The sequence below is a fragment of the Hemitrygon akajei genome, chromosome 31 (assembly GCF_048418815.1).
Source record: "Hemitrygon akajei chromosome 31, sHemAka1.3, whole genome shotgun sequence".
NCBI lineage: Eukaryota > Metazoa > Chordata > Chondrichthyes > Myliobatiformes > Dasyatidae > Hemitrygon > Hemitrygon akajei.
Genome location: NC_133154.1, coordinates 14,625,824 through 14,651,320, shown reverse-complemented (window position 1 = coordinate 14,651,320; position 25,497 = coordinate 14,625,824). Strand labels below are relative to the sequence as shown.

At 41.2% G+C, this 25,497-nt stretch overlaps 2 protein-coding genes across 4 annotated transcripts in view; one reads left to right on the top strand and one right to left on the bottom strand.

Annotated features, from left to right (window-relative positions):
• Nucleotides 1–15,630, bottom strand: part of st13 (ST13 Hsp70 interacting protein) — a 40,678-nt gene extending 25,048 nt beyond the window's left edge. Inside the window, exons 1-3 of the mRNA XM_073034067.1 lie at nt 15,218–15,630; nt 2,965–3,022; nt 625–703 (exon numbers count right to left, since the gene is read on the bottom strand). Of these exons, the coding sequence (XP_072890168.1) occupies nt 625–703; nt 2,965–3,022; nt 15,218–15,327 (247 nt within the window). The 5' untranslated portion in view covers nt 15,328–15,630. The remainder of the gene's footprint in view (nt 1–624; nt 704–2,964; nt 3,023–15,217) is intronic.
• A 115-nt stretch (nt 15,631–15,745) lies between these two features.
• The window catches only part of xpnpep3 (X-prolyl aminopeptidase 3, mitochondrial), a 34,727-nt gene continuing 24,975 nt past the window's right edge, over nt 15,746–25,497 (top strand). Inside the window, exons 1-4 of one of the 3 annotated variants that reach the window (XM_073034062.1) lie at nt 15,746–15,928; nt 18,720–18,836; nt 20,470–20,877; nt 23,336–23,538. In XM_073034062.1, the coding sequence (XP_072890163.1) occupies nt 15,871–15,928; nt 18,720–18,836; nt 20,470–20,877; nt 23,336–23,538 (786 nt within the window). In that variant the 5' untranslated portion in view covers nt 15,746–15,870. Of the gene's footprint in view, nt 15,929–15,955; nt 16,385–16,912; nt 17,535–18,719; nt 18,837–20,469; nt 20,878–23,335; nt 23,539–25,497 lie in introns of those variants that run through there. The other 2 variants (XM_073034064.1, XM_073034063.1) reach the window with 2 other exon arrangements.

Sequence of the window (25,497 nt, the reverse complement as noted above, 5' to 3'; positions counted from 1 at the left end):
GTCCATGCTGACTATTCCTAATCAGATTATGTCTCCAAATGCTCATAAATACTGCCTCTCAGAATCTTCTCCAACAACTTACCCACCACTGAAGTAAGACTCACTGGTCTAAAATTTCCTGGGTTATGTCTTGAGCAAGGGAACAATGCTTGCAACCTTCCAATCCTATGGTACTTCTCCCGTTCCTATTGATGATGCAAAGATCATCACCAGAGGCTCAGCAATCTGTGCCAGTTTACTAATCAATCCTATTTTTTCATTAATTTTCCCTGCAATCTAATTATTCTCCAAGATTCTACATACTACAATCAATTTCAAATGGCTAAATATGCCTATCATCTTTGGGATATAGGAGGTATGTGAAATAGCTGGGGGTGGGGAAGAGTGTTCAAAAAAAAAGAGAAGGAACCCATGCAGTCACAGCAGGAATATGCAAACAGGTAACAAAGGTTAGTATTGAACCAGAGTGGCTAGAGCTGAGGCCAACAGCTCTACTGGCTTCATGCACTATGCTGCCTCTAATAAATCTGTACAATTAGCTGTAGGGGAAGGGGAAGAAGAATTCAGAATGTATTAGAAATTTCTGAACTGATCTTGGCCACAACAATTTTTTTTTGCACTCACCAAGTTCACTCTCCTCACTTTCTGAAGCTGGCTCCGGAGATGAAGGTGGTGGTGGCGCCCTCTCTTCTGAATCGGTTTTCTGTAGAAATTTAAGTCATTTAGTTCTGTGCTGTTTAGAACAACATCTATACCCACCTACATACACAAGAAACATCAACAGCACATAGATTACCCTTTTCACACAATTATCAAATACGGATTTCCAGTATAGTACAAACTCCTTTTAGATGTTCCCCTCCACTATGTGAGAAATTCTGAACTTCATAAGATTATTCAACTACTTCTCCACCTTTTCTCCTGCCTTCCAAGCTAAATTTTCCCACAGCTCAATACCCACTGCCCTGCTAAACTCCCACTTTTCTATGGGCTCTCTCATTTTCCTTTGTGGCTTTATCTCATTAAAACGACAATAATTCTGCCCCTATTCATTTCACCTATTGCTGAAACCTGCAACCGATTTTAAATAATCGGATTTCACTATTCTAATTCTTCCCTACTTATCATTCAACCTTGATAAATTTATCTCAGGTAACTGGACTCAATCTAAAACAGCGACTGTCCATCTCCCATCAGACGCTGCCTGACGCGAACGCCTCTTGCAGTTTGGTTTTTGCACCAAATTCCAGCATATGCAGCATCTTGGTCTATTTACATTATACAAAACCCTAACACACACCAAGTCCTAGCCACACACTCCTCTTGTACTCACTCATCTGAACAAAATTCAGACTAGGTGGCTGGGCTCACTGGTCGACATGAACTGGTTAGGCAGCAGGCATGTATCAATGCTGTACTGCCTAGGACTCTACATTGACGGTTGGTTAAGCAACATCTCCTTAAATCCTAAACATCTTTCTCTCCTCTGTATCCAAGCCCATTACTTGTCCTTTCCCTTCCTCTTCACACTCTTTAAAACCTTGAATGGTAATGCACCTATTTTGCTAAAGCTACTGTGAAGTCCCATGGAACTTTTACTATTTAAAAAGGTAGCTAGGTTATTGTCACCACCTTGGCAACTGAATTAGTAACAATTTAATTAGTTCATGCAAAACAGCATCAGGAGAACTTAAGGTTCTTCTGAACTGACAACTTTTTTGTTACCATACTGACTTGCAACAAAGCACGCTCCTACATGAAACCTTACCCTCCTGTGACATGTGCAGTGGCTAGATTTCAAGTGCATGCTAATGATAAGCATCAGGATATGTGACCTCGCCACACATGTGCACACTTTCTAGCACAGACTGTCAAACGCTGACAAAAGAAGGGTACGAGTACAAGCCTATTTTACTTTCTCTAGCGTTGAGAAGCCACGATTACAGCTGGAATCAATTAGCTCACTTTACCTCAGACATACTCTACTGTTGAAGCTAGGAAAATAACAAGTATGACAAATCTTTATAAAATTATTGATCCATTCTGGGTTTCACGCTACAGGAAGCATTTCGTGGTCTTGGAGAGCCTGCAGAGCAGGATTTAGCACAGGTACTTGGGGTGAGGGATTCGTGTGTCGTGCATGGAGATGCTAAGTTCTTTCTGAAGAAGCGGAGCACAGAACTGCTCAAATCTATCAAGTTTTTGATGTATAGAAACTTTATATAATGGCATAAGCCACTTTGTGGGGAGAAATGAGAGATGATGGAAATGGATTCAACAATCATGTCCAAAAGGGAAATGCACATGCATTTGAAACGGGGAAATAATGCAGAACTCTGAAAGTATTTAATTAGATAGCTGCTTTAACAAAGATAACTGGCTGAAGAGTTTCTTTTTCCCTGTGCTGTTTGATTGCGTGAAGACCATGGATGTTCCTGCTGTACCCAGAAACAGGTCTGAATGGATTTGGAGAAACTTACTTGCACAACCAACAACTTCTAGTGCAGAAGCCACAGATTAAACAGAAATACAAGTCAATGTACAAAAAATAACTATATGAACTATCATAGTTTAGCCCCTTGATAACTGCTCTGCCCTTGATAAGATTCATTGTGCCATCGAGGACACTATATCTATCATGGCAAAAAAAAAACACATCTAATTTCACATTGATTTTCTATCTTCCACTTAAAACAGTAAGACGTCAACTGATTACCAGGTTCAAAGTATAGCTGATTCCCCCCCCCCCCCCCCCCCACAGTACAAGAAACTGGTAAGAATTCTCAATGGTATCGAAAGGCTCTCAAGAAAACAAAGGACCATACATTTTCAAAACCCATCCTCCAACCTGATCAATGGTACAAAACCTCTTAGGAAACCAGCTCTCCTAGCTTGGGAGAGAAACCATAAATGCTCCTGGAAGACACAGTGATTAGTTCCAACATTCACTAAGATATCAGGTACCTTCGGAGACTCTGTGAATTCCGGATGTTCTGCCTGTGGGGGGATAGTTGCTCCCATACTGCAAAGAAAATGGGATAATATAATTTTTAAAACACAAAAAATGACACTGAGTGCAACATTGATATCATGCCTCGCTTAATCCAAGGCTTCAGAAACACTAGTTTATGATGCCTGCCCCCTTCACCACACCCCTACAAATGCATTTGAAATGCAAATAACCCAATAATGTGGAATTAGCTCAACTTAATAGGATTATTTCATTTTATTATCTCAGCAATGTTTCTTAAAACAGGAGTCTGCAATAATTATGACAAGTTGGCATCTTTTATGTAAAACATCCAAAGATGCTTCATGGGATCATCTCAGATAAAATAATTTGACAGAGACACCTAGTACAGGATATGAGATATCAGGAGTTAATCCCAGTGCTAGCTTGCTAAAGACCGAGGCAATGGGTGAGATGCACAAAAGTCATCTTGGAAACCTTTACTATGAGTAAAGACAAGGTTAAATAAAAGCCAACAAATTGAAATGGAAGAAAATCAAATTTTTAAAGGCTGAAAGTTTAAATGGAAAGAACATGTAGGATTTGAAAATAAGGATAAGAAAGATCCAAGGTTCATCTATTCCCATCCCACTGTAGGTCAAAATAAACAAACAGACAAAATTCAAGAAAAAAAAAATTGCATTTAAAACAATAACTTTCAGGACCTTAACTCTGCGATGAACTGTCTAAAGCTCATCTGCGAAAGGAGGAGGGTTGGGTATGAGGCTAGCAACATGGGGAAAACAACAGCTACAAATTTCCCTTGACAAACCTATCGACATTCCACAGGCACTGTGAATAATGTTGATTTTCCTCCTGTCTAGCCCAAGGACACAAGATCAACTGTAGCCTGCATGACGTCAGCCCAGCAGAAATTGACCAACACTGCACAGGTGCAGTGCTCTAGTTTTGTCATTGTTCTTCTCAATTTTGTTCCATTTCTATCAATTCTAATTCAATTCCATTTGCCAACCTCCCACAAAAATATCAAGACTAACATTTTTGTTTCCAAATGCAGTTAAAGTTCACAATTGTAGAGCTAACATTACAGGCAAATTCATGTTCCATTAAAATACTATCAGAAAGAGAAAGGAGGCATCTACCAGCTCTTCTGATCTGCAGAAAAAGGAAACATGCTGAGGAAGATGCACAACGACCTAAAACGTTCTGCATTTTATAGATTTCTAATGGTAGTCCCTACACAAGTGGTTCTACTGATCATATTTTAGTCCATCATTTGTTCAGGATAGCATCGATACAAATCAGAGTAGAAGGCTACTTGATCAGCATGGGAAGAAGACTGGAGAGATTGACTGCAAGGCAAAAGAACTGATCAAGATGAGATGCAGCCTTTTGTGAGAGGCAATGGGGATAACAGACAAGAGTCAAGAAAAAAAAAAGATTTTTATTTAAGCAATATCTTTCATGACCTTAACTCCGCCATGGACGGTCCCAATCCTGGCTGTGAAAGGAGGAAGGTTGGGCACGGGGCTAGCAACCCCATCTCATGAAATCCCACTGCCACAAGTAACACCAACGGAAGCTCCAAAGACCTCATCCTTAGGAGAGGAGGGAAAAACCAAGATGGACTAAACCTGGAGACAACTTGAAAGACTGGCCCAGAATACAGGATTCTAGTGAGCTGCTGTCAGCGGCCAATGCCCCAGTAGGGGTGATAGGCTTAAGTTTCATGACCCAAGTACATCTCAAAAATACCTACAACTGAAAGAATTTCTGCATATTAACTCAAGACAATATTGGAGGACATCAATATCTATGCTAGCTCCCAGCAAAGCAATCACACATCCTATCTTATTTTCCTGTAGCTCTTGAACATTTTGCCAAGAGTACCTTTTTAATCTTTATCCACTGAAAGGGTAATTTACAGTAATAAGCTAACCTTGGTAAGTGGGAGAAAACTGAGGCATCTGGCAGAAGCACATCTCGGTCACTGAGAGTGTCCACACTGACAGAATGAGACCAAGATGGAACCCAAGCTCCTGGAACCATGAAGCAGCATTGCTAACCACCCTGCCACTTCTGAAAGTTATACCCTGCTTTACGAAAGTTCACTTTATGCCACTTCGTTTTTACAAAAGACCTACATTAGTACCTGTTTTTCGCTAACCGAAAGAAATCTGAAGAGGATTTTCGCTCTTAAGAAGAAAGGTGCTCACTTTAAACTAGTGTTTACCCTGAGAAAGACTGCCATGACCGTGAAGCCTTGCGCGCATGCGTGTACATGCTGATTTTTTTCCTACAAATCGGTTTTGGCTAAATCTTCCCGATTCTGTTAAGTGAAACTACACATTATTTCTACTTTATGTAGGCTGTGTATTTATCATATCATTCCTGCTTTTACTATATGTTAGTGTTATTTTAGGTTTTATGTGCTATTTGGTATGATTTGGTAGGTTATTTTTTGGGTCTGGGAACTCTTAAAAAATTTTCCCCATATAAATGAGTGGTAATTGCTTCTTCGCTTTACGTCATTTCGGCTTACGAAGGGTTTCATAGGAATGCTCTACTTTCGGATAGCGGGGGAAACCTGTAATTCTAAAGGCAAATATAACAAACACAACCAGATCACATGAACAGCAAAGTTGGTAATTGGATAATGTTACGAGCAATTGTGCGGTGAGAAGTTTTGCCTGCCCGAGGCAGATGAGGCCTTGGTGTAACTTTTCACCCCAAGGACAGCTGTTGCAAGAGGAGGTGGGGTGCAGGGTGGTTTAGAAGAATACTGCGACTAACTAATTAATCAATATAGACCGGAGAGTTCATGAAACCATTCTGCCCATTTCTGAGAATGCTTATCATACACAAGTTAGTACAATCTAGTGTTGCTGATTGGAAGGGTCAAGAGGAGAGACACACATGCTAAATCCAACTGCTTAGATTTAGAATGGTAAAACTATCCCCAACTTCAAGCATTGGGGTTACGTACTGAAATTGTACAATGCACAAATTCTTAAAATAAAAATGGGGTCTGTACAGAACTTTGTCAAATCTACAAGCAATTTGGCTCAACTAGTTCCCCCCCCACCCCCTGTCTTTTATTAATCAACCAGCTGCCTTAATCCTGGAAATCTCACTCCATTCCCTTTCCTCAATCTTCCTGTCTACCATTTTAAACAAATCTTTGTAAATCACTTTTCTGGGTTGTTCACTTCAGTCTGTTAAAACTGTGTTAATTGCGTTGATTTTTTTCATCCATGCTAATTAAAACCTCATTTTCATTACTGTTATCTTTTCCATCCAAATAAGAGCTCTTTGACAAAATTACTCATTAACTGCAAGTCTGCTAGGCAACTGCTATTGATGGATGATATGCTTAAATCTAACAGCACCTAATAACTGGACACCCAGCCAGTATATTAGCATCCACATTCCAATGGCATTACGGCCAAGCTGCAGATGCAGACGATTAGATTTCACTATGCATAAACCAGATTGAATAACATCTTGCAGCTATATTCAGAGCAGCCAGATTACACATCAAAAAAAACTATCAGTGATCCTTCCATCTGATAAAACACACTTGTATAATTTAGTGGTGGAAAAGCATGAACGATGTGATTCTATTAGCTTTGAAATGAAAAGATCAAAGTACAGAAATATTGCACTTGACATGGGCTCAGTAATGAATTAGGTAAAGTAATAGCAGAGGAAATTGATCACAGGACCATGGTTCGGGGCAAACAAAAATCAGCCACAGCTGACTGCAATAATTCTTCACTAGATACACACAAGAGGGGAGTCTACACTGACGTGACCATTGTCCACAGCAGCCAGCATCATATGAATACGATGGGCAGGTTAGGCTTGTATCCACTGGAGCTTAATGGGGTGGGACCTGACTGAAACATGCAAGGTGCTAAGCAATCCTGTCAATCTGAATGGGCAGAGCTTGTCTCAACTCGCAGGAGAATCTAGAATAAGGAATTACTGCTTAAAAATAAAGTAGCACCCATTTAAGAAAAAAAGATGAAGCTCTTAAATGCCTCAGGTCATGCAGTACTGTGCAAAAGTCTCAGACACAGGTAAAAAATTTCTGAAAAGTGAAGATGCTTTCAAAAATAATGAAAAGTTTTTAAATTTCAAAAAAATTACTATAAAGAGCAGTAAATAATAAAAAACTAAATCAAATCAATATTTGGTATGATCACCCTTTGCCTTTAAAACTGCATCAGTCTCTTAGGTGCACTGTCATGCATCTTGGAAAACTTGCTACAGTTCTTCTGCAGATCTTGGCTGCCCTGCTTGCTCCTGCCTCTCTGAGTAATCCCAGACAGCCTCGATGATATTGAGATCAGGGCTCTGTGAAGACTATACCATCTGTACCATCAGAACTCCTCATTCTTCTTTTCACTGAAGATTACCTTGATAGTGTCTTTGGGGTGACTGTACTGCTGCAGAATTAAGTTGGAACTGGTCAGACGCCTCCCTGATGATATTGCACGGTGGATGAGAATCTGCTTGTACTTCTCATCGTTGAGGATTCCATTAATTCTAACCAGATCACCAACTCCATTTACAGAAATGCAGCCCCAAACTTCCAGGGAACCTCCACTGTGCTTCTCTGTTGGCTGCAGACACTCACCCATGTAGCACTCCACAGCTCTTCCACAGACAAACTGCCCCCTGTTTGAGCCAAAAATTTCAAATTTTGACTCATCAGTCCAGAGTTCTTGCTGCCATTGTCCACCACCCCAGTCCTTGTGTTTTTGTAAACAGGTGAGTCTTTTGGTTTTGTTTCCAATTTTTGACATCAACTCTTCCATGAAGACCACTTCTGACAAGACTTCTACAGACTGTGGAGGGATATACTTGGGTTCTAGTGGTTCCTGTCAGTTCAAAGCTGATAGCAATTTTGGATTCTTCCGATTTAAAAAGGACGTCAATTTGATGTAGCTCTTGTCTGCTTCACTCAGTTTCCATGGCTAACCACTGCAGTTTTGGTGCTCAACCTATTTCTTTGTGCTTCTTCAAAAGAGCTTGGACTTTTGACATTCCTGTCTCCCACAAAATTTCTGCTTAGGAGAGACCCTGCTGATGCAGGATGACCACCTTGTGTCTTGTAACTATGCTGATTTGAAGGTTAAACTGCCACACACTCACCTTTTAGTTTGGTTATCCAGTTTGATTCCTTCTACACCCATTTCTGTTTCAGTTAATCAGTACAATTCATTCAACTAATTATGTCATTGAACATTAGCACCTGTTTGTTATCTTTGTTTAATCATGCACTGGGCCAAACACCTACAAAGTAATTAAGTTTTTATTTACAAAGTGGTCTATTACTTACTATGTTGCTTTCTTTAATGAAGTACAAAAAACAATTAATTTTTTTGAAAATGAGTATTTGGAAATCTAAAACTTGCTCTTTTCCATTTGACATACTAATACAGAGGACAGAAAAATAAATGTCTAAAACAAAATTCTTTTTTTAAAAAAAATCCAGGGTGCCTAAGACTTTTGCACAGTACTCCAAATCATTAAGCATTTTTAAAGGTATAAAAAATTAGAAGGTAATTGATGAGAAGGGGGTGAAATGCAGAAGTGAAATTACAATCAGCTCAGACATGGTCCCATTAAATGGTGCTGCAGCCCATCTTTTTCCCCCAATTCATATGTTAGCATGCATTTAATTTTTTAAATAGGCATTTGGAAAGTATACAAAAATAAGATAATCACAATTTATCAAGCATTAATGTAAAGGGATCCAAGTCCATGTTTACCTGCATCAGCTGCAGCATAAAGTATAAGGAAGTCACAATGCAGTTGCACAGGATTTTGGTGAGGGTGTTTCGAGTCTTGCATACAATTTTGGTCATCCCATTACAGTACAGATGTTGCCAGAGGGTGCAGAAGATTTTATCACAATGCTGCCTGGATTATAGGGTATTAGCTATAATTAGGTTGGATAAATTTGGCAAATGAGAAAATCTGCAAATGGATAAGCTTGGATTGTTTTCTCTTAAGTATGGAAAGCTGAGAAGCCTGATGAGCTGAGGTTATCATATTGTGTTTTCTTTTATGCTGCATCAGATCTGGAGTAACAATTATTTTGTTCACTTGTGTACTGGAAATGACAAACAATATTGAATTCTGATGTTTGGTCTGAAAAATCAACTGCATGCTTTTAATGCTTTGGGCAGCTGCCACATGATTGGCTGATTAAATATTTGCATTAACAAGGTGTACAGCTGTACTTAATAAAGTGGCCACTGAGTGTATATCCTTTAATAATAAGCTTGAACTTCAAACCATGAAAAGAACATGGCTGAATTAGATCAAGATTTCAAGAAATGGAGGAAAAGACAAAAATAAACACAACTAGACCAACAGATCAGAAGACAAAGGTCAAGTGTACTGTGCCCAGAACAGCAAATAGGCTAAACAAAATCAACATGTTTCAGGGAAATAGGCACACAATCCTCTACTTATGTATTGTGCCAACAGCACAAGAAATGATACTGTACAATGTGTAAGTGGCATGTGGCCTTCAATCTTTTAATGAAAAGCTACTGCTTCAATGGCTCCACTCCATACCCACTTATCAAAGATGTAATTGGTTTGAAACATCACCCGTTTTCAAAGACTATTAAGAATTTAAATGCATTTAATTAACTTAGCAATATATTCTTACAGCAACTTCCAGAACGCGAACTCGAACTCTTCCGTCTGCTGAAGATAAATTACTAATGTTTTGATTCAGAACAAGTTCTCTTCTTCCAGTGATCTACACCAAATATAATTCAGTTTATAAGCGCAAATATTTTCTCTAATTCTTAGAAGAGCACCCATACTCATTACAGAGGAAAATGGCTTGATACACAATCCTAACCCTAGTCTTTCTTTCCAAGGAATAATTCACCTCCAGATTTTGCCCAATACTGACAACCAACATAATTTAGGTGATCACAAACACAGACCTGAAATTTACACTAGCAGCACACTGCATCAGGTTCATTAGTCCGAAAACTTCAAATTATCTCCATCATCTAAATAGTCATTTCACTTCTGAGAACTTTCATAAAGTGGCAAATTACACTGAAATAATAAACGCCTAGGAGATCACAGGGGTCTCTGTTCCTGCCATTACGAACATTTACACTACACGCTGCATCTGCAAAGCGAGCAGCATTATGAAGAACCCCACGCACACCCCTCATACAAACTCTTCTCCCTCCTGCCGTCTGGGAAAAGGCACCGAAGCATTCGGGCTCTCACAACCAGACTATGTAATAGTTTCTTCCCGCAAGCCATCAGACTCCTCAATACCCAGAGCCTGGACTGACACCTTACTGCCCTATTGTCTTGTTTATTATTTATTGTAATGCCTGCACTGTTCTCTGCTCTTTATGCAGTCCTGGGTAGGTCTGTAGTCTAGTGTAGTTTTTTTTCTGTGTTTTTTTTTTTACGTAGTTCAGTCTAGTTTTTGTACTGTGTCATGTAACACCATGGTCCTGAAAAAACGTTCTTATTTTTACTATGTACTGTACCAGCAGCTATGGTCGAAATGACAATAAAAAGTGACTTGACTTGAGGTGTTAAATTTGCTCAGCTGGCCTACAAGTAAAAAGACTTGTCTTAAAGATTTTTAAAATATAACAACTGAAAGCAGTTAACATAAATTTCAATTATTCAGCTGAAATGCTAATGGAAGGCAGACAGTAAATAGTCATAGAAAACTACTACACAGAAACAGGCCCTTTGGCCCATCTAGTCCATGCCAAACCATTAAATTGCCTAGTCCCACCTGTTGACCTGCATCCACATCACATATTTATACAAACTTCTCAAACGTTGAAATCAAAGTTACATTTGACAGCTCGTTCTACACTCTCACAAACCTTTTGAGTGACAGTTTCCCCTCAAGTTCCCTTAAACATTTCACCTTTCACCCTTAACCCTTATTCAACCTTTCCTGAAAACTCAGGTCCTCCAGCTCGGGCAGCAACCTTGGAAATTTTCTCTGTACAATAGAATAGGCAATGGTGAAGTTAAAATTACAAAATACCGAACAGGACTGACAGTAGAGATAATAAGATATTGGGAATTTACCTTCCTTAATTGGAGTGTCCAGAAACAAGGGAGGGTCTTAGATTCAGCCATTGGCCAGCCAGAAGAGTAAACATTTTTTTTTGCATAGCTGGATATGTTACAAATTCTTTCTCAAATGGCTATAGTTGCTTACTCATATATTAAAGGAAATTTTACACATATAGTCAAAGAATGAAGACCCCAAATTAAATGTGGGAACAGGGTAAAGGGACACCATTACTTTATTCACTTCTTCTATACCCCCCCCCCCCCCCCACCAAAAGAAGATTTAAAAATTGGAGGAGGAAAGGATACTGGACTATAGAATGAGCCAAATATTGATAAGTCTGAGCTATTTGCATTTATATGGCTTCTTTAATGCAGTAAGCTGTCTCAAACCGTCATAGCAGTGCCTACATTCTAATTCTTAAAGTTTTCTGATCAACATGGTCTCCAGAAGGCCTAATGCTAACTGTGCAAATCCAAGTACATTGATCACTGAAGGTAGTCACTATAGAAGAAACTGCAAAGTGAAATTAACAAAATAATCAAAGGATACAAAAATATGGCAAATTAATATAATTAACCAATAATCAGAACAGTCATCCTGTAGATTACAATTTAGAGCAGGGGTTCCCAACAGTTTTAATGCCATGGAACCCCCTACCATTAACTGAGGGGTCTGTAGACCCCAGATTGGGAACCCTGGATTTAGAAAGCGCTCCTGTGTTAAAAACTAGAAGCAATGAAGGTTCAAAGATGGCTGGGGGGGGAAGACTCTACTTTTCCATGATTTCTTGGCATATGGAGAATCAATGACTACTGAAATCTCATCACTCTTATCTCAAAGATTAGGATATAATTGATGGAACATATTATGACTATATAAAGCCCTGGTTAGGGCACACTTAAAGCCAGCATGGAGCAAGTACACATTTTGAAACCAAATGGGAACTTAAACAGAGACATGGTTATCTGGAGCTTAGAAGATTAAAGAATGACTTGAGCAAAAGTTCTGTGGCAATAAACAGGTCTGACTTGGTATTTATCAGCTGATGCATTTAGGAAAACAAAAAGGGCGGAAACCAAGTTAAAGATTTGACCTGCTCAGCAAACAACCATTGATGTTACATTATTGTGAATTTTAGATCCAACATGGTTAGATTTTTGTTAACTGAAGCCATAATAAGGGATGTGAAGCAACCGAAGTAGTTATACTTTAGTTACATTTTCTCAGTGATGCCCCCAGATTGTCTGTAGTAAGATACATTCCTTCCCGATGCTTCTGGATAAATGCTGATTCTACCGACTAAAGAAAGAATCAAACTATGACAACAAGGCCTACCGGTAATAAAAATAAGAGACCAGTTTTAGCCCTTAATACACCTATCAATGTTTAGACTTGTATCATCAGTTACTCTGACTCAATTCCAGATGCAAATCAGTCAGTTCATACAATGCAATACTGGCCGTTGTTTTGCAAAACTTCATGGGACTCTGATAAAATACCACTTGAAACTTTTAACCCTTTCTTTCCGCAGGTGCACCTGATACAACTTCTAATGGCAGGAGGTGTTGGGAAAGATTCTGAGGGGCGTGGACAGATTAGGTGAATTAATCTGGCTTTGTACAAGGGAGATCATATCTCATAAATACGAGTTTTTGATTTGAGGAAGTAACTAGGAAAATTGATGAAGGCAGTGTAGGTGTGTTTCAAGTGAATGTAAGGCTTTTGACAAGATCCCAGTGGTACGCTGGCCTAGGTTAAAGTTGACAAACTGGATCCACAATTAGCTTTGTGACACAAAGAGTACTGGTGGATGAATTTTTTTTTTGGCAGTAAGTCTGTAACGAGTGATATACTGCAGGGACAGGTGCTGAGATCTTTGTTAGAACATTAGAAAGCTTCTGACAAAAACAGGCCGTTCGGCCCAAATTCCTATTCACATAGTGTGTTGAACTATTCAACTACACAGCCAATTAGTTTGTTCCATGCGTTCACAACTCCGTGTAAAGAAATGCTTCCTGATGTTCATCTAAAATCTCCCTTTAACCAGTCTCTACCAATGGCCCTGTGCCCTCATTGATAGTTTTCAAGTAGCAGCTGACTTATACCCTTAATGTTTGAACACTTCTATCATGTCTCCCCTCATTCTACGAATACATAGGCCAAAAAGGTTTAATTCTTTCAATCTTTCTACAAAGCTCACACCCTGCAGACCTGGAATGAGTCTAGTCACCCTTCTATGAAATCTCTCCAATGCCTTCATATCCCTCGCAAAATACAGAGACCCAAATTGTTAGTAATATACAGATGAATTGGATGAGAACGCAGATGATTTGATTATCAAATTTGCAGACAATACAAAATTGGTGGAACTGTGGGTTATTGAAGTTATCTAAGTATACATCAAGACATAGATCAAACGGCAAGTTGGGTACAGGTATGGCAAATACAATTAAATCCAAATAAGAGCGTTATGCATGTTGAGAGGTCAAATTCTGCAAGGACAAATAAGATATCTCATTCAGACCTTGGGGTTCAAGCTCATGGCTCCCTGAAAGAGCTGAGACAGGTGGATAAGGTAGTGAAGAGAGGCAGTTGGTATGCTTTCCTCCATGGGCCAAGGCCTTGCTTACATGAGTTGGGATGTCACATCGCAGCTGTACAAACATCAGCTGGACACACTGGGAGTAGTGTGCACAGTTACGGTCACCAAAAATAGAATGCCGCAGCAATAAAACATCCAGAAGATATTCACAATGACATTGCCTGGAATGGAGGACTGTGGCTATGATAGATTAGATATCATGGGTTTATTCTCTCTAGGAGCCTGAGGAGTAACCTTATAAAATTCTGAGTGCAAATTAGTCATTCTTTTTCTCAGGGTAGGAGGATCCAGGATGAGAGGCAGGACTCCTTTATATACTTGGACCAGGGAAATAATATTGGGGGAGGAGGAAATGGCAGAGAAATTAAATAAATATTTCCCATCTCTCCAAGGAAACCCCCTGGAAACTGGAGAGCTAAATGGTGTACGTGCTGGCATCGTTAATGTTTGGTACAGGTAAACTTGCACCAGAGAGAATGCAGCTAAAATTCACCAGATAGATACACAGCTTAGTGCACGAAGAGATGAATAAAGCAGACTAGCTTAGGTTCAGAAAATAGAGAGGCGATATCATTACAACCCACAGGAATGATATTTTCCCTGGCAGGTGCATTGATCCGACAGTCAGTTTTAAAACTGCCATTAGCCATTCAGCACAAAGGAAGAAATTTGCTGGACGTCAGCATCTCAGAAGATGTTGACATCCTGGGCACAACAAATGGATGCACTCACGAAGAAGGCACACCAGAGGCTGTACCTCATCAGAGGTTTGAGGAGATTTAGTACAACAAAGCCTCCGGCAAATTTACACAGACGTACAGTGGAGAGCGTTTGAACTGGCTGCATCACTGCCTGGTACAGAGACTCCAACCCACAGGATCGCGAGAGGTTGCACAGGGTTGTCGACTCAGCGGGCATCTTCAACAGGCGGGCACCTCACGAAGGTGACATCCATCATTCAGGGCATCACCACCCAGGATGGTGATTAGGGTATCACCGTGGATCACCATCCATTGCCTCTTCTCAGTAACACTATAAGGGAGTTACAGGAGCCTGAAACACTCCCGCTCAACGTTCCGGAACAGCTCCCCCCCACCCCACCCCACCCCACCCCACCCGACCCGAGTTCTGAAAGGTCCACGAACACCACCTGACCATTTGACGCTACTTACTGCAACTTAGTAGTTTTACCTTGCACTACTGCCACAACACATTTCAAGACATATATCGGAGGTAGTGAACTTGAGTTTGAATATTTGCAGTTCTCTACATACCCAAAGGGGGTGTGGGGGCTAAACCCATTCAATCCAGCCCCTTTTGCGGGGGGGGGGGGAAGGGTATTAAAGAAAGATGAGGAAAATTATTAGATTAATGATATGGTCCAACTAAACGGCACGAGGAGCTGAAAGGCTAACTCCTGCTTCTTGTGGGGGGGAAAAAAACCATTGAATCCTGAACTCTAGCATCTGCTTTTTCACCTGCCTGTCCCCCCACCACTACCATAACATTGCCTCGTTATTGCCCTCACGCCCTCCCCTCCCCTCACCTCTCCAGCCAGTCTTTGAAGAAGCCCAGCTCGGCCGTGTGCAGCACCTTCGGGTTCCCTTTGCAGTACTGCACAAAGGCGCCGAGATCGCGGAGTTTCTGCGGGTCCATGCTGCCTGCACCTCCGTCCGCCGCCGTCGCCGTCGCCGTCGCTCTCCCCCTTCGCCTCCCTCCACGTCCGCGCGCAGCCCCTCCGTGCACTTTCCTCGCAGAAGCTTCTCGAACTTGCTTTCCCGCCCGCTGCCAGCTCCGATGTCGGCAGTCGGCCCACCCCAAAGCCAACCGAACTACAGTCCTGCACCCGCCGTTTATTTTTGGCGGTGGCGCGGTGAAATCGGCAGCAAAATGCTGCGGACAATCGGCGCCGCTGAATTTTTTAAGAAGTCATTTAATGATTGGCAGGGGCCCGGACACCCCGCTGGCTGGCTCGTGACTGCTGACCTTCCGTGACCTTCGGACCAGCCAATAGCCACTCAGCATGGCGTAATTCCTGACCAATGGACGTGAGAGCAGGGTGCGGTGACGTCACGGCAACGCGCCCCGGCCGAGGAAGGCCGAGGAGAAAACATTCCGGTGCAGCGGGCAGCATGGGGAATGTGTGGAGATTCTTTACCTTGATTTTTATGTTTAATCAGTTATAAATAAAGCTTAATAATGGTTCCCCAAACAGTAATAAACCTCGGCTCGGCTATAAAGAGTCTCAGGATTCGAGGTTAGATTCTCTGATGATAATGTCTGTTGAGGAGGCCGCTCCGTGCATGGAGCACAGCCCGAGGACTGGCGTTGGGGATAAATCCGGGAGTCAGTGTCAAAACTTGCAGCTTTCTCAGTTAAAAAGGGCTGTTGCAACCTGCACGGTTGATAAAGACGCGGCTTCAGTGCTGACTGAAGTGTCTCGGCCCCAAACGTCGACTCCATAGAGACCGAGTGGCCCGCGGTGGGGGGGGGGTCCGATCGTGACCAACCTCGGGTGCTGCCGGTGTTGCCCCTGTCACCGTCTGGTTTTCCTCCGGTTGCCTCCCGCAACCGGAGCGTGGAAGGTCCGCATGAAGGCTAGTAGTTCAGCATAGGGCTAGATGGACCGAATGGCCTGTGGCCGCGCTGTAGTGCTACAGGACACTAATCCAGAGAGGCCGTAGCGCTCGGTTAATTGGCTGCTCTAAACAACGTGAGTGTGAGATGTAGAATTTGCGGGGTGGGGGGGGGGGGGGTGGAAGTCTGCTAGACCTGCTGTCCGGACACCCAGGTTCAATCCTGACGTTGGGTGTTGTCTGTTTCTTTTCTCTGTGACCGTGCGTTAAGTTTCCTCTCGTGTCACAATGATCGGCTGCTGTAAATTGCCCCAAAAGTTTGTAAGTGGTAGAACCTGGGAGGAGGGGGAAGGGGAGTTGACAGGAATCAGGGGAGACTAGGTTAAAGAGAAAAATTGCAGGAAGTGGGTAGCTTCTCTTCTAATATTTGTGTATCTGTGACTTGTGATCCTACCATGACACTATAATTTCCTTTAGGGGCAATAAAGTAGCTCTTTTTGACAGTATAGACTCACTGAGTTGAAGTGGCTTCACAGTACATATGTCATAAGGCATTATGATAATGGTGGCAAATACAGGTTGTATCATCCTTCGTGGTCTGATTGAGATTGGGGGGGGGGGTCATAAAAAGTCAATTACAAGTACTTTTGAGCAGTCCCTGATCTGAATGTTGACACTGATTTCCTACTAATTGTTGCTGCCCAATCTATGGAGATTTTTCCGTTTTAATTTTAAAAATTTTAATTTCTCTTAACTTTCTCTCAGTAACAGACATCACAGTAAAATACTTGCAAATACAGAAGATGATGGGGTCCAAATGCAAAATTAAGTAAATTTAAAATTATCGAAGTACATGTATGTCACCATACACAACTATGAAAGTTATTTATTTACTTTATTGAGATACAGTACGTAATGGGCCCTTCTGGCCCTTCGAGCCAAACCCCCGATTTAATCTGAGCCTAATCACAGGACGATGTACAATGACCAATTAACCTACCAACCTTCGGACTGGGAGGAAACTGGAGCACCCGGAAGAAACCCATGTGGTCACAGGGAGAACGTACAAACTCCTCACGGGCAGAGGCAGGAGTTGAACCCCGTTCACCTGTAAAGCATTAGACTACCATGTTTTCTTGAGGGCATACTCAATAAATCCAATAACCATAATAGAATCAATGAACAACTGCACCAACAGTGTGCAAAAGACACCAAACAGTGCAAATACAAAGAGAAAGAAAACAAAGAAATAAATATCACGAACATGAGATGGATGAGTCCTTGAAAGCAAGTCCATAGGGTTGTGGGAACAGTTTAGTGATAAGAAGAGTCTCCGGTTTCCTCTGTGTTCCTCGGGTTCAAGATCCTGATGGTTGAGGAGGCTGTGGATGCCATAGATGGGGAAAATAGAGGAGAAAATGCCCAGAGGATCAGTCAGCATCTATAGAGTAAGAAACAACATTCTGGGCTGTTGACTTTTTGATAATGACTCAGAAATGTTAGAGTTAAACAAATGTTCAGGTGCAGAAAAAGAATGGAAAGAATACAAAGTGAAGAATGGGAGATATTAAATCATAAAAAATGAATGAGCTGAGTGAAAGAGGGTGATAAAGGAGTAAGTCAGAGCTGGTGACATTTATCAAGGAAAAATGTGACAATGAAATGAAGTTTTGACAGAAACAAATGGAAATTTTAATCTTGGCTTTCCACCACATGATGTGGATGTAATTTCAAAACTTTGTATCTGGTTTCTCCAACTCAATATCCTACTGTGACATTATTTGCTCCTATTATGTACTGAATGTAAATTTTTATATTTTTTATAAAAACAATTTTGTAAAAATCATTGCTTGGATTACTGCCTGGCATGAATGTGATTTTGTCAGCCCTTCTGAAACAGAAACTCTAGATATGCCAGAGGAACTAAATTCCATTACATGAAAATAGATTTCAAGAAGTTTGATAGTATGGCATACTGTTTCACTTCTTTCTATATCTTTAGTGTTATTGTCCGGAATACTGTTCCTTGAATGCAACAATTGGCTTTTGATAACTCAAGGTTTTGCATTAGTGGCATAACAACAATGTGTCCAAATCCTTCTGATGTCGTGCAGAGCTAATCTTGGAGGTGCAAATCCAGTCATTACTTGCTGGTTCGGGATTTGTCTTGGGGTCAACCAGCCATGTGCAAAATTAGAGCTTCAGGGTGTTGCTGTGAATGGACTAGAGTTTTATCAAAATCCCCTTCCTCTTCACTGTCGAAAGAGTTTGGTTTATGGGTAATCCCGTAAAACAAATTTAAGTTTATGTTCTTCTCTTCTCGTGATAAAGTTCTGTTTTACCAGAAAAAAATAAATACAATAATTGTTTTTAAGTGCTGGTGAATGTGTACGGACAAAGTAAGAGCATAGAATCACAAACCTTAGTCATTTCAATGCAGTTTAATGGCTCTCTATACTTTCTGTTCTTTAGGATGTGCAAACTGCCTCTACAGAAGATTTTCCATCATGCCGTCCGGGCAAAAGAACCTCCCCACACGTTACCTAGGGCAGCCTAGTCCCTTCACGCACCCCCATCTCCTCCGAACAGGTTTGTGGAAAAAACTGATTTGATGAATGTGTTTCCTGGGGTTTTTCCACATCAAACAGTCAAGCCCACAAGGTCTGGCTGAGATAATTCTCTTGGTGCTTATATAGTTTCATTGCTGATTTCAGTGTTGTGGTCCTGGGGGAAGGATATCTGAGTACTTTGAATAATTGGACTTACGGAGAACTGGATTTTGCTTTGTAGGACTACACCCTTAGGAATTAGTGCCTTCAAACGTGTTGCCAGGTGATTGATCCAAAACCAAATCGAAACAATTGCCGTCAGCCTGTGACCCCCCCCCCCACCACAGAGTTGTTGTACTTGCGTGACATGCCCACAGCTCCAATGATTGCCCCAAAGAGTTGAATTCCTTATTTCGCAATTAGCAAACATACAATTGAGCATTGTTGAGCATTACCTCAGTGATGCAAAGATATGACGTCCGTGGTCCCAAGCGGCAAACTGCCATGAAATAAGCATGAATAGGTAACTTACCCCTTCGCTTTTACCACACTCCGACTGATGTGACTAGTTACACATAATAAACACACAACACAGAAAACATGGCTCCTACACCAGGGGAAGTATTATTGAAGCTCACTTTTCAATAGTTCCATTTAATATCGGAGAACGTGTACAGTATACAACTTTTATGGACTTTGTGACTTCTCTTGCATTTATTGTTTGTATTGGATTGTCTTTTACTAAATGTGATAAATTATGAAGTTCTATTCTGGGCTTTATTCACCATCATCCCTAGGCTAGTAGTTAGGATCCCAGGTCAAATTTTGAGGCTAAGAGTCGTCCTTGTCAACTGCAAGTGGACAGGTTTTGTTCTTATTCTTAGTGGGTACGTCTGCACTGTAGAGCTGGCCACAGTAAATATTTAATATTAAATGAAGAGACTGTAAGCATGATTGATATTCAAAGACTCAAACTATCATGTTTTAAAATGGAACTTAGATTTAAAGAGGCAATTCCTGTTTTTCTACAATGTAGCATATAACAATAGAAAGTTGTAGTGAAGGATGGAAATTACATAAATGTACAAACAGATCGTTTGATCAAACTGGTCCATGCTGACATTTGTTTTACGTGAGCTGGCTCTCACTCTGTGCTAACTTCAGCAGGAAGTTGTAGTGTATCAAAAAAAAAATTCTGTATTTCTGAAACAAGACAAAATCTACAATTGCTGGAAATCCAAGCGAAACACACATAAAATGCTGGAGGAACTCAGCAGGCCAGGCGGCATCTATGGAAAAGAGTAAACAGTCGACATTTCAGGCCGAGATTCTTCAGCAGCAGTGGCGATAAAAAGATGAGGAATAGATTTAAAAGGTGAGGGAGGGAAGAGAGAAACACAAGGTGATAGGTGAAACCAGTAGGGAGAGGGATGAAGTAAAGAGCTGGGAAGTTGATTGGTGAAAGAGATACAGGGATGGAGAAAGGGGAGTCTTGATAGGTGAGGATAGAAGGACATGGAAGAAAGAAAAGTGGGGAGGAGCACCAGAGGGAGGCGATGGGTAGCAAGGAGATAAAGTGAGAGAGGGAAAAGGAGATGGGGAGTGGTGAAGGAGGGGGCGGGTGGGCCAGTACTGGAAGTTCATGTTATTCTGCTTTTTTGCTTCATTTACAGGCGAGGTCACTCCCAGGTTGACACAGATAGAATACGCACTGCGTCGGCACAAACTACTCAGTCTAATCCAGAAAGAAGCCGAGACCCTGGGAGCCTCTGACCACGCCATCATTCTGCTGTCCCATCCCACTTACTACATGACAAATGACATCCCATTTACATTCCACCAGAACACCAACTTTCTCTACCTCTGTGGTTTTCAAGAGCCAGACAGCGTCCTGGTGCTCCACAGTGTTCCCGGAATGAGCCTGCCTTCTCATAAGGCTGTCCTGTTCGTGCCAAGGAGGGACCAGAACCGAGAGCTATGGGATGGCCCACGCTCTGGGGTAGATGGTGCTGTTGCTCTTACAGGGGTGGATGAGGCCTTTAACACGGAGGATTTCCGGCAATATATGCAGAAGTTTAAAGGTTGGTTAACATCAAGCTTTCACAGATGTAGAGTGCAAAGAAATGGATTGATGGTTTTGTGCAACAAAACAACAGGAATTGTTCCCAACCTGAGGTCCATGGCATAAAAGAAGTTGGGAACCCCTGTTGTAATGAAATGCAACTGTGTTGTCCAGAAGGTGAAACACAGAGTAACGTGATACAATGTAGAGGAGCTCGACATCTCTCCTTTGCTGTTTCTGGCCTGGGGGAGCTCAGTGCAAAACATTCCTCAAGCTTACTAGAAAGGACCCAGGTCTGACCTTTTGTCAAAGCGTATTGTGCGGGGGCTTGGGCTAGGCAAAACTGAACGAATCTCCAGAAGATGAAAAAGCTGATGATGCCAATTTTGAGCTTTGGTTGATGAGTCCTTGAAGATAAAGTCTGAAATTTGGTTATATAAAAGACCTAAATGGTGCAAATGAGTTTAATTAGAATGGTATCGGGGGAAAGGTTTTTCCAGAGAGCAGAAGCAGTTAGGGGTACGTTTACTAACTTCTCTTTAAAATTATGAGGCATATATATTATGAGAAATGGTATCAACTGGATAATTGGCAGGAGAGGGCGGGGGTTATCAGTGCCTTTGCTTAGAACTTTGCTGGATTACAGGGAAAGAGGAGGGGAAATGGAGATTTGAGTGCAAACACAGGCGTAGAAGCCCAAAAGACAGCCTCCTGTGCAATGTAGTCATTCATACAGTATATCTTTGGTTCATTTTGGGTGAGGGAGAAGTTTACGGTTGTTGCTGTGGCTCTGAATCGACAAGTAGTGAAAATAGCAAATGAAGAATTTCTTTTTCAAAGATGTTGCTTGATCCGTGCAGTATTTGCAATATTTTCGGTTCCCAACATGGGCACCATGGTAACGTAGCGGAAGGCATGATGCAGTTACAGTTCAGGGCGTAAGAGTTCAGTCCTGTTGTCCTCTGTAGGAGTCTCTGTGTGTCCTCCTGGTGGAATGCGTGGGTTTTTCACCGGGTAGGTTAAGTGGTCATTGCAATTTGTCCTGTGACTAAGTTAGGGTTAAAATGGGGTTGTTGGGTAGTGCAGCTCGAAGGACCTCTACAAAACTGTATCCTCCAGCACTTTCAGTCCCTACGCCTGGCTAAGTATGTAGTCATGTGACCTGTTATCCAGTAGACTAAACAGTGTCGGGGGAGTGGAGTTGTTAATTCCACAGGAAAGGAAACAATCAGCTCTTGATGAGTTGGTGCCTTCAGCTGTGGTGGATGCAAGACAGAACCTTGCAAGGAAATGTAACCTCAAACCCATATCCACCTGACTGCCACTAATCCCACATTTTATCTCCTAATACAATTTAGTGTCAAATAATATTTGATAAATATCAAACAAAAGGTGTAATGTAATATCATTGAATTATATGATACAACAGTGAAGGAGGCTATCTGGAGGACGGAATTGACGGCTTTGTGGATGATAGAAAGATAGATAGAGGGGTAGGTAGTCTTGAGGAAGCAGGAAGACTGCAGAAGGAGAAATTAGGAGAATGAGCAAAGACCTGACAGATGGAATATTGTGTAGGGAAGTGTATGGTCCTGCACTTTGGTTAGAGGAATAAAGGCATAGACTATTTTCTAAATGGGAAGCAAGTTCAGAAATTGGAGGTACAAAGGGACTTGGTAGTCCTAGTGCATGATTTCCTAAAGGTTAATTTGCAAGTTGAGTCAGTGGTGAGAAGGCAAGTGTAGTATTAACGTTCATTTCAAGAGGACTAGAATATAAATGGTCAGACATTCGAAGTATTGCGAGCAGTTTAGGATCTGCTAAGAAAGGATGTATTGGCTTGGGAGAAGATCCAGAAGCGGTTTAGGAGAATCATTCTGAAAATGAAAGGGTTAACCTCTGAGGAGAGTTGGATGGTTATGGACCAGTATGCACTGGAGTTCAGAGGACAGACCTGCCAAATATTGAAAGCCTAGACAGAGTGGACATAGAGAGAATGTTTCCATTAGTAAGAGTTTAGGATTAGAGCTTACAGCCTCAGGGTAGAAGGATGCCCCTTCAGATGGAGATGAGGGGAAATTTCTTTAGTCAGAGGGTGATAAATCTATGGAATTCATTGCCACAGATAGCTGGTGATAATAAACCTGATTCTGATTCTAGTGGTTGATAGATTATTGATTAGTTAGGGTGTCAAAGATTACAGAGAGAAAGCAGGAGGATGGAGTTGCGAGGGAAAATAAACCAGCCAAGATCGAATGGTGGAGCAGACTCGAGCCGAATGGACTAATTCTGCTCCCGTGTCTTGTCTTATTTCTCCACTGAGTGCATGACGGCTCTTTGGAAAAATAAATTCAGTCATTTCCAATCCTTAACTTGCCCCATCTACTGCAGATTTTTACTCCAAGTATTTATCTCATTTTCTTGATATTGTACTGATTGATGAATTTTGCCCACCTCCCTTGCCATTTCTTCTTTAGATGAAGGGTGGACGCTGTGGTACGACAATGAACCTTCGATCCATTCAGTGCTACATACAGACTATCTGCAGCCCCTTGTAGACACTAAGTCTGAGAGCAAGAATGCAGTCAAACCGGTTCGGACTCTTGTTCAATATCTGCGACTTATCAAGTCAGACACTGAAATTGAACTCATGAAGATGGCTGCAAAGATCACCTCGGAGGTAGGTTGATATGGAGATGTTGAGGAGCTGGGAGTGCAGTAATTGTGTATTTTGAGGGGAAATGATTTTTACTTTTTCAAATCCTAATAGTTTTTTCAAATGAGGAATCCAGAATTGAGAATCAGGAAGTTAATTACTTCCAAATATGATTGGGAATTCAGGACATTACCTAGAGAATATTGAAATTCTCGATATTTATTGCTTATTTATTTATTTTACATTTCCTATCTTTTTGTATGCCTTTTGCACACTGATTGAACACCCAAGTCTGTGCTGTCTTTCATCGATTCTGTTATGGTTATTATTCTATAGGTTTATTGAGTATGCCCGCATGAAAATGAATCTCAGGATTTTATGTGGGGACATATCTGTACTTTGATAATAAACTTACTTTGAACTTTAGAGAGGGAGGTCATTGTGCCGAATATGTGAGTTCAGTTGAAGGAAAACTAAATGAAAGGAAGGAAAAGTGGCTGTGTTAATGAGAAGCTCCTCTGGGCCATTAGTGCCAGCAGAGGTTAGTGATTAAATTGCCTATTGTCATTACTTTAAAATACTATATAATAAAGCTTAAGGCACAGGCCTCCAGTATAGAGTGTTTTCCTTCATATTGTCTCCACCTGTATTTTTCCATGTTAGGATGGGCTGTGACAGTCAGTAATCCATTTAGTCATCTCATGATCCGCCATCCAGGCACACTATTTCCAACATGGATTCATAAATTCCTGGAGCAAGAACCGGAATGGATTTTCTCTTCCCTAATCCAAGGGCCAGTGAAGCCAGTTATAGTAGCCCCAACAACAGGGTGACTAACTCTCCAAAGTCTGGCAGCTGTGACTTAAAGCTTCCTCATATTTGTTTCCACAGGCATGTTATTTACAAAATTAACTATAGGAAATCTGTTAATTATTACAAAAGAGAATCCTTTCATTCAAGAATCTACAGTGAAGTCCACTGGATAACCAACCTTACTTGTAAATTCACCCCAATAAAGAGAACTTTATACTTCCTGGGACTTTGAACTGTCTTTTGATTCTTAGTTGATCAGTGTAGCTGGGCTTTCCACACACACCACAAAGTAGAGTGGGTTTCGTACAAAATTCTAAGCACACGGTATGTGGAATGAAACTCAATAAAGCAGAAGCCTGAGGAACTATATACATATGGGAATAAATCCTGCTCCCTAACAAGTATACACACTTACACATAAAGCAGGTAAGTAGTCAGTGCCTATCTTTCCAGCAAGCTGTCCAGCAAAGAGGACATCAGTTTTTGTTGGCTATGTTGAGGCAAGAGGCTGACCAAGGTTTAAAAACTTGCGAACACCTCTATATACAAAAGAGATTGCATAATATTATTAAATGCATATAAATGAACTAGTTTCCTCCCTCTTCCACTTTTTGTAGATGTTCCTTCTTATAAGACATGTGTTTTTGATGCCCTTAATTACAACACTATGGAGGCATGGTTACTGTACTGCATGATTTGTTTTCTAAATATATTCTGTTTGCAAAGAAAATTGCCATAAGGACGTCTATAAAAATGGAGACTTCATTAGCTGCTTCACTGTGCACACTGAGTTGTAGACAGGGAAGTGTTAGTACTGCTGAGTCTAACTGGGGCACTGACAACAGTTTTAGGGTCGGAAATTAGCTGGTACCTGTTTCCACAGCTTCACATTTGTCCATTTTTGTTTAAGAAACTTACATCTTTGGTAGTGGCCAACTATGATCCGTTTAATGTTGTTTGGGGCAAATTTACATCTGGGTATTATCAGCTAAGATGAAGACATCCCTGTTATGAGCAAAGGAGCCCTAACACGGGTGTCCTCTGAACAGACCTGTATGTAAGAAATGTAATTTGTGTTTAGTCATCTGCCCGGAACAGCTTTAACCAAAAATGCATCATGAATTTAGCAGTGAAGCTGGCACAGGTTGGATGGAAACTGTCCCATTGTTA